Source organism: Vigna umbellata, chromosome 1 (genome assembly GCF_029865625.1).
Source record: "Vigna umbellata cultivar VRB3 chromosome 1, Vumbellata_1.0, whole genome shotgun sequence".
Taxonomy (NCBI): Eukaryota; Viridiplantae; Streptophyta; class Magnoliopsida; order Fabales; family Fabaceae; genus Vigna; species Vigna umbellata.
The window spans coordinates 52,385,439-52,393,781 of NC_142165.1; the positions used below are offsets into that span (position 1 = coordinate 52,385,439).

An 8,343-nucleotide genomic window follows, 5' to 3' on the forward strand; every position below is an offset into this window, starting at 1 on the left:
TCTCATTCATATTCGATGGAGTGCAAACATTATTCCTAGTACTATCAAATTTGGAGAACAGATCTAGGCCGAAACTTGCATCAATGGCGTACATTTTAAGTATTCAAAATAAATATAGCTTTTGAACCAACATTTAGTATTGGTTTAGTGTGCTTAATAAATATTGAGGTTCATTTCTTTCTGAAAAATGTTGAAGCCACACAAGAAATTGGAGATTAGGATTTGTTGTCCAAGGTAAACTTTATATTATTTTTCCTGTATTTTATAACAAACTAATTGTTACTATAATATATTTAACCAATGAATTTGCCTTTTTCTTTACTTAAGTTGTGATGTAGGAAAAGAAGATGAAATCAAAGATGTTGAAAAAGATGACCAAGCTATACTAAATAGGGACTCAAATGCTGTTAGAGAAGCTAAAGGTTGTTAAAAACAAAAAAGAATCTGATATGTCAAGTCTTTAAAAACAATTTAAATATTATTATTCCTATTGACTATTGAACATAGAGACAAACATGGTAAATGTTGTGATATTGTTAATATCTTAAAAAAAATTATCATTTTGTTAATTTTACATTTTTTGTAGATTTTAGTTTAACAATAAAAATCATATAATTTTATGTAAAAAAATCTGTTTTAGTAATTTCCTTTTATAATATTAAATTTTTTTAATAATATACACAAGATTCTAAATTCAAAGTCTTTATAAAAAAGAATATATATATATTAATAGTTAATTTGTATTTGTAAGAAGATGATGTGTGGAAACGGATATGATAAACCTAGTTTATAGGGACGACAGGAAGCAACAGTCTAAATTTCCCACAAAAGGCAAGGCAAAATTACTAGACATGACCATGTCAGCGGATCTGCGTTAAGGATTCCCCACACATAGAATAAAGTGACCAACTACGTGTTTGAAGGACAAGCACAGTTCCAATCACATGCATTCTAGGCAGTCAAATTTTTCAAACACTTTTACTCTTTTTCGTCAATACCTAGTATTTTCTCGAGTCCAGACATTAACCATTGAATTTCAAACCCCAACCTTATAAAACTGGTCGTTAATCAAACCCTCTCCAATTCCTCTATCAACCACCATTTTTTAAACCAGAAACGCTAAGCACAAAGACAAAATCACACCTACAACATATACCTCCATACGTTCATTCACACAAACAAAAACAAAATAGTTTCTTTGCATATACCAAGGTAACTTGTCGAAGCCATGCAACATTTGCCGGCCAAGTTGTGCCGCAAACTGGCTCGTCCAGCATGCGATGTGTTCATAAACCATCGTGGCATCGACACCAAGAGGAACATCGCGGGGTTGCTATACGACAGTTTGACTAGGATGGAAGTGCGGTCGTTTTTGGACAGCATGAACATGAAACCTGGGGATAGGTTGTTCGATCACATCGACAGGGCCATTCTAGGTTGCAAAGTGGGTGTTACGGTGTTTTCGCCACGTTACTGTGAGTCGTATTTTTGTCTACATGAACTCGCTCTTCTCATGGAGTCAAAGAAGAGGGTTGTGCCCATCTTCTACGACGTTAAACCTTCGCAGCTTGTGGTCAAGGACAACGGAACTTGTCCTGCTAAACAGCTTCGGAGATTCTCTTTGGCACTCGAGGAAGCTAAATACACTGTTGGATTGACCTTTGATTCTTTCAAAGGGTACGTATTTCACGAACTAAAATGCCAAAAATAAACATCACCATAAAACTATAAACAATAATACTAAATTAAAAATACCATCTGTCAATGATGGCCAAAAAATTATCTTACACTATAATTAACAGTATCAATTTTGTTTTATTTTTCAGTAATTGTTAAATTGTTTTGGTTAATTAATGCAAAAATGTTCAATTTGATGCGTTTTCAGGGACTGGTCGGAGATACTGAGAGATGCTTCAGATGCAGTGATGATGAACTTACTGGAGGTAGAAGAAGAGCGAAAAAACATGAAGAGAAAACAGTGAATACTAATTTTTTTTTTTTATAGAATACTGAACATTATAATATTAATAAGTTCTTTTGTTTTTTCTTTGGCCTGTATGTGCTCTCAGAGGAGATCCATATACGTCCTCTAACATCAATCAATTTATGCCCTAAATTAATCAGCTTAATTGATTGGTTTAGGCTCCAACAATTTCCTTTGCCATAATCCATTTATTTTTAATTTTTTTTTACACATGCAGCAAGCAATAGGTTTAGTTTCCAATGATCAGTTTGCTTTTCAGGGTTCTTTTGTTGTATCCAATCCCTTAATTCGGACAATGTCAAGATTCAATTCAATAAATTGCAGTTTGTTACTCTCTTACCTCAATCTGTTTGTTTGATTTTCTGACTATGTACTCACACAAAGATATAAAATTCATGAGAACTGACATATATAATCTCTAGCTAATATTTGTATTTTTAATAAATATGCAAAATTATAAAATTAACACAAAAATTATGGAATGAAAAAGAAATACTAAGATGTATTATGTTCAATAAAACTCCAACACCAATAAAGAAGTAACAATAAATAGTACATGGAAGTTGTTTTGAGTTAACATTTCTCACTATAAATAACACGAAGTTTATTTAGTCATTGAACATAAGCCTCAAAATAAATTTAATTTAAGCAATATTCAAATTGTGTGAATAAATCATTAATATTCAAATATATACGTAACGAAGGTCAATTTACTCACATTATACAAAATCATTCAATTCCTGAGAAATATTAGGAATAAAATCTCTTTTAAATAATACATTTATTTATTATTGAACAATATATTTAATAGAAATGGTCAAATTTTGATGGTATGATTTCAGATATACTATATATGTACACATGATTTGTTTATATTTTATAAGTTTCAAAACTTTATAGGATTGATTAGATTTTATTAAGTTTGTTACATATACGTAATTGATTTTAAGGTATATAGACTTTTTAACATTATATTTTTAATTCTGTAAAAGTATTTTTTAATACTCACTTTTTATTCATTGAAATATATGTGTTTCACTAATTAATTTTGAAATGGATTCCTGATTAAATGAAAAATACGTTTTTAGTATTTTTTTTTATCCAATTTATATGACTCTTCAATTTATACGAAATCATAAAACCACTCCATTACGTTTAATGAATTGAAATATTGTTATAAAACCTCTTTAAGGTATCAGCATATCCAAATCCACACAGAACATTTGAGTAATAAAAATTATATTTATAATAAAAAATTGATTTAAATTATCAATATTGTTGAGACCAAGTGATAGCGATTTATGTTTTTTAATCAAGTGGGGTAGAGTTTCAACCCTAGTGAAGTTATTCTTAGTATGAAATAAATTATCTAAAGAGGAAGTATGAGTTGACTAAGATGTTAATCATTGTATCAACGAAGATAATTCGTATTAATATCGCGATTATTTTAATCGTTTAACATAAAAATATAGTATAAAAATCTTCCAAACTTTATATTTTGTTTATTCTATAAATAAAATAACTAAAATTTCATAAGAATGTGAGATTTTTTGTGCCTTATTTACAAGAAACCAAAAAGAGATGCTAAATTTGAGGAAAAAAATTACTTATAAAAATGTTAAATTATTGGAAGATAAAAGAAAAACAAGGTCAGAGATTTGTAGATATAAAACTGACACACCCAAGAGAGATAACAATATGATTAAAATTATATTAATTAATTACTCATATTTTTGTTTTAAGTATTTATTTTTCTTAATATATTTATATGTTGTGTATGTCCAAGAGAAGTCCCTAAAAATGAAAATCAAAGCATAAATAAAATGAAACAAAATTTTGTTAGTTTAATAAGGTTTGTGTTTTGTCAACAAAGAGCACTTGTGAGACCTAATATTACCGTCCGCACACAGCAAGGGGTTATTAATTTGGAATGAGAAGGTTACACTGCATATTCTGTGATATTTCTTAAACATTATTAAAAATGCAAAGTGGCTTTCTATTGGATAATAAGTTCTAAACGAGGAAGACGCGCTAATTAATTGGAAAATTAGGCTCATTCGCATATATTCACTAAACAAATCAACAACCATATCTATCTCAATTCTCAACTGATACAGATTAATAATATTAAATCAATTTGTTGTTGAACTCTATATAGTATAATTTTAAATTCTTTTGCGCAATTAATGATTACATACTCTGTATTTGTTGTGTTAGGAAAATTTTGTCGTGTTAAGGAGATCCTCTCTCACTGTTTAATCATAATACTTTAAAAATAAAATGTATTAAATTGTTAATTTTAAAGTTTAAAATTCGATTAAAATTCAATATATTTGAATAAAATACATGTTCAATATCTATTTTGGTATTCTTATTTGTTAGTTTTGTTTAAAGTGGTCCTCTTATTTTTAAATTTTTGAGATGTTCAAAGTGGTCACCTTTTTTGTATAAAAATTGTTCAATTTAGTCTTTTTTGCTGACGGCTGTCTACCTTAGTCAATATTTTAATGAGCTATCCAGTTTTAAAATACGTGGTCATGTGACGTGGCAATGTTAAAAGTTTTTATTTCACTTTTTATTTTATTTTATTTTATTTTAAATAGTTTCTCACCTTCTTCAAGCTAGACACATCCTCAGCTGCTACTCACACCCAAACCACCACTAGAGACCCCAAACCAAACCACCATCAAAAAATCACAAACTGCAACTATCACCTTCCAAACGAAAAAAATTCTAGAATCTCAAATCAAAATCCTATCCCAAATCGCAAGATCAAAACCTATAGAGAAGAATCAAGAATAAAAACCTGAAATAACAACACCCAAATCAAAACCCTAGTCCTAAATCGCAAGATCAAAACATGTAGAGAAAAATCAAGAATAGAAACCCCAAATAACAGAATCCAAATCAAAACTCTGGCCCCAAATCGCGAGATCAAAACCTATATAGAGAAAAATCAAGAACAAAACCCCCAAATAGCATAACCTAAATTCAACCCAGCCAATTATTCACGAGTTCGAACAAAGATAAAGGAGAAGAAGAAAACCCAACTAAACTCACAAGGACACTCCAAGGCTAGGTCTATCCGAGAACTAAAAAACAGAGAGGGGAAGAAGTTCCTAATTAGAGTTTCATGATAGTAAATTGGGGTTTAATGAAGGTAAAGTAAATTTAATTATAATAAAGAAGGTTTAATTAAGGTGAAGGACTTTTAACATTGTCATGTCACTTTTGATGTTGCCATTATTTTAAAACTGGACAACTCATTGAATATTGGTTAACGTGGACATTACGTCATTAGGGTTTTAAACGCCGTTAATATAAAAGATCAAATTGAACCATTTTTACAAAATATAGAACCACTTTAAACAATTCAAAAATAGAAGAATTACCTTGAACAAAACTAACAAATAAGATGATCAAAATAGATATTAAAACTAAAATACATAAGATAAAATAAGGAGAAAAAAAATCATATATGAACACAAACTATACTAACGATCAAGAGATAAGAAGAGAAAAAAAATATATTTTAATTTCATGTTTTATATTGTTTATTGACATTAAATAGTGTTTTTTAAAAAAATAATTTAATTAAATATTAAAAAATATTGTATATTGAATAAGAAATAAAAAACTGTCAATAAATAATTTATCCGTAAATTTTATTGATAAGAGTAATGATATGATACACACTTTTACACTCATTTAACATTTAATATATTGTATAAAAATGAAATAGTTATAAGAGAATAAATTTTTTTGTATTCATTAAAAGAAAAAAAAGTAAAAGAAAAAATATTAAATGAACATAAAAAGTTTATGTGTATCAAAATATCTTTATCTATTAAAAATTTATAAAGTCGTGACTATGATAACAAAACCGTTGATAAATATTTACTAGTAAAAAAATAGAATCCAAACAAAAAAAGTGTACAAAATATTATGGCATTTATTCTCACAGACATGGGATACTACTATCCTTACAAGATTTTAAATGTTTTGCACCATGAAAAGAGAATAATTGTTCCTCTTATATATCTAAACATTTCTTAATGATTCTTTAATTGTAATTGTATATTAATTAACATTAATTTTTTTATGAACACATCTAATAATTATTAAAAATTAAGCACTTATTTAATTATGTTAATTATTAACAGAATTTAAATAAAACTAATAATATTATAATTATCAATTATAATTTTTTATAATAAAAATAAAATATACTAATATTTATTTTAACATATATTAAGTTTATAGTAACTTCTTTTAAGGATAAATATGGAAAATAGATTTTAAAAAATTATTATTTATTTACTAAAAGATCTGTAACTTTAAAAATGAGCTAGTAGCATTCATATAGAATGCTAAAATGTAAAGATTGGTCTATATCAAATTTTAAAATAAAATTCAATTTAACTCAGTGTGGATATATGGTGCTTCACAAATTGCAACCATTTTAACAACGCTATATAAATAATTTATGTATTAAATAAGTTTTTGAATCCTAATTTTTTAAAATATTTTTACTAATTAATGTTTAATAAATATGTTAATTTTATTTTTATAATAATTATTTTTTAAGTAAAGATTTTGATGTCCCAATTTCAATAATATTCTGTATTATGAAAAATTAATGCAAAAAATAAGAATTATCCTTTAATGTGCTTTTCAGTTTCAAACTGCCAGTTTCATAAACTCTTGATTAAATTCTTTGATAGTATACACGGTAGAAAATCATATTTAATGATCCATAGAGCACATGTGAAATTTATAGCACTTTGTCATCATTAGAGTAATTAAATATATATATATATATATATATATATATATATATATATATATATATATATATATAAACAAAATCCTAAGGAAAATCTCAAAATACCCGCTCTACTTGATTGACACCTATTTCAAATCATGGCCTTTTTCGGTCATTTGCATTTGTATTAGCTTGTCAGTTCACAACTTTTAAAAAATTAGAATGCATAGTTTAATTTTGTGCTCTTAAATACCTACTTATTTAATAGGTTACCAGAATGGATAAACTGACTGATTGGGCTTAGAGAAAGTTGGTCTAGAGAAGATTAACCTAGAGGAGGTTGGCCTGGAGGAGGTTGACTTGGAGAGCTCAAAAGAGGTTGATCTGGAGGAGGTCGACTTGTAGAAACTTAGCCTAAAGGAGTTCAGGTTGGAAGCTCAGCTTGGATAGGTCGCTATAGTTTAGAGGAGGTTAGCTTGAGGAGCTCGGATTGGAAGCTTGGACTGTAAGAGCTCGGCCTATAGGAGGTCATCTTGGAGGAGATTGGCCTAGAGGACTCAGACTATAGGAGCTCGACCTAGAGGAAGTTGACCTAGAGAGCTCGATCTGGACGAGCTCAACTTGCTCCAGAATACCTACTGTACTTGATTGACACATGTTCTTAACCATGACTTTTATGCTCATCTGTATCTACATTGATTTGACATTTCACTACTTTTAAAAAATTAGAATGTGACACTCCAATTTCATGCTCTTAAATACCCATTAATTTAATAGGTTACCAGTTCACTCATTTGATAATTCTCTTCTCATCTTAGCTTAGCAGCAATCCTCTCCTTATAGAGCTCGACATTAAACTAAATGGATTGGCTGGCCAGGATAGCTTTATGGTCATCCTAACATGCTGACGGAATGACCGATCTGGCATGATGGTTGGGTTAAGCGACTTGGCCATAATGATTGGGATGGTTGGGATAGACTGCATGGACTACTTGCCAAGTTGCCTTGATGGTCGGGCTGGCTTTATGGTCGTGCAGACGGGCCAACATGATGATCGATCTCGCGTGATGGCCAGGTTGGTTAGGTTGATCGTGTTGGACAGATTGGCCAAGATGGTCAGGATGAACAGGCTAATTGGATTGTTTGGATGGAGTGGATGGCTTACCTTGCCTAAGTGATTATTCACTAGTAAAAGAAAAGGATTTTAACTCGTGCATTAAACATCGATTTAGTTGTAACCGAAGCAAAAAATGGTGCGGTGGCATTTTTGTAATTATCACAAACGTATGACTCGGTTCAAAAAGAACTGATGCCTAAAACTGACGCGGTGGCATTTATGTAATTATCAGAAAAGTATATGCCTTGGTTCATAAGGAACCAATGCCTAAAACTGACGCGGAGGCATTTTTGTAATTATCGCAAAGGTCTATTACCTCGGTTGTTTAAAGAACCGAGGCATAAAATAGCTAAAATATTTTATTTTATTTTTTTGAGAGGGTTTAGGCATCGGTTCTTTATAGAACCGAGGTCGTAGACCTTGTTGAAATTTTTTATTTTTTTTAGAGGGTTTAGGCATCGGTTCTTTATAGAACCG

The 8,343-nt window shown here is 29.4% G+C and overlaps 1 protein-coding gene across 1 annotated transcript; it reads left to right on the forward strand.

The window, feature by feature from the left end:
- The first annotated feature begins 1,228 nt into the window (after nucleotides 1-1,228).
- On the forward strand, nucleotides 1,229-2,097 carry LOC124833891 (Toll-Interleukin-Resistance (TIR) domain family protein). Its single transcript, XM_047308456.2, has 2 exons — nucleotides 1,229-1,677; nucleotides 1,886-2,097. Exons 1-2 carry the CDS (start codon nucleotides 1,229-1,231, stop codon nucleotides 1,980-1,982), a joined length of 546 nt encoding a protein of 181 aa, XP_047164412.1. The 3' UTR covers nucleotides 1,983-2,097.
- The last annotated feature ends 6,246 nt before the right edge of the window (nucleotides 2,098-8,343 follow it).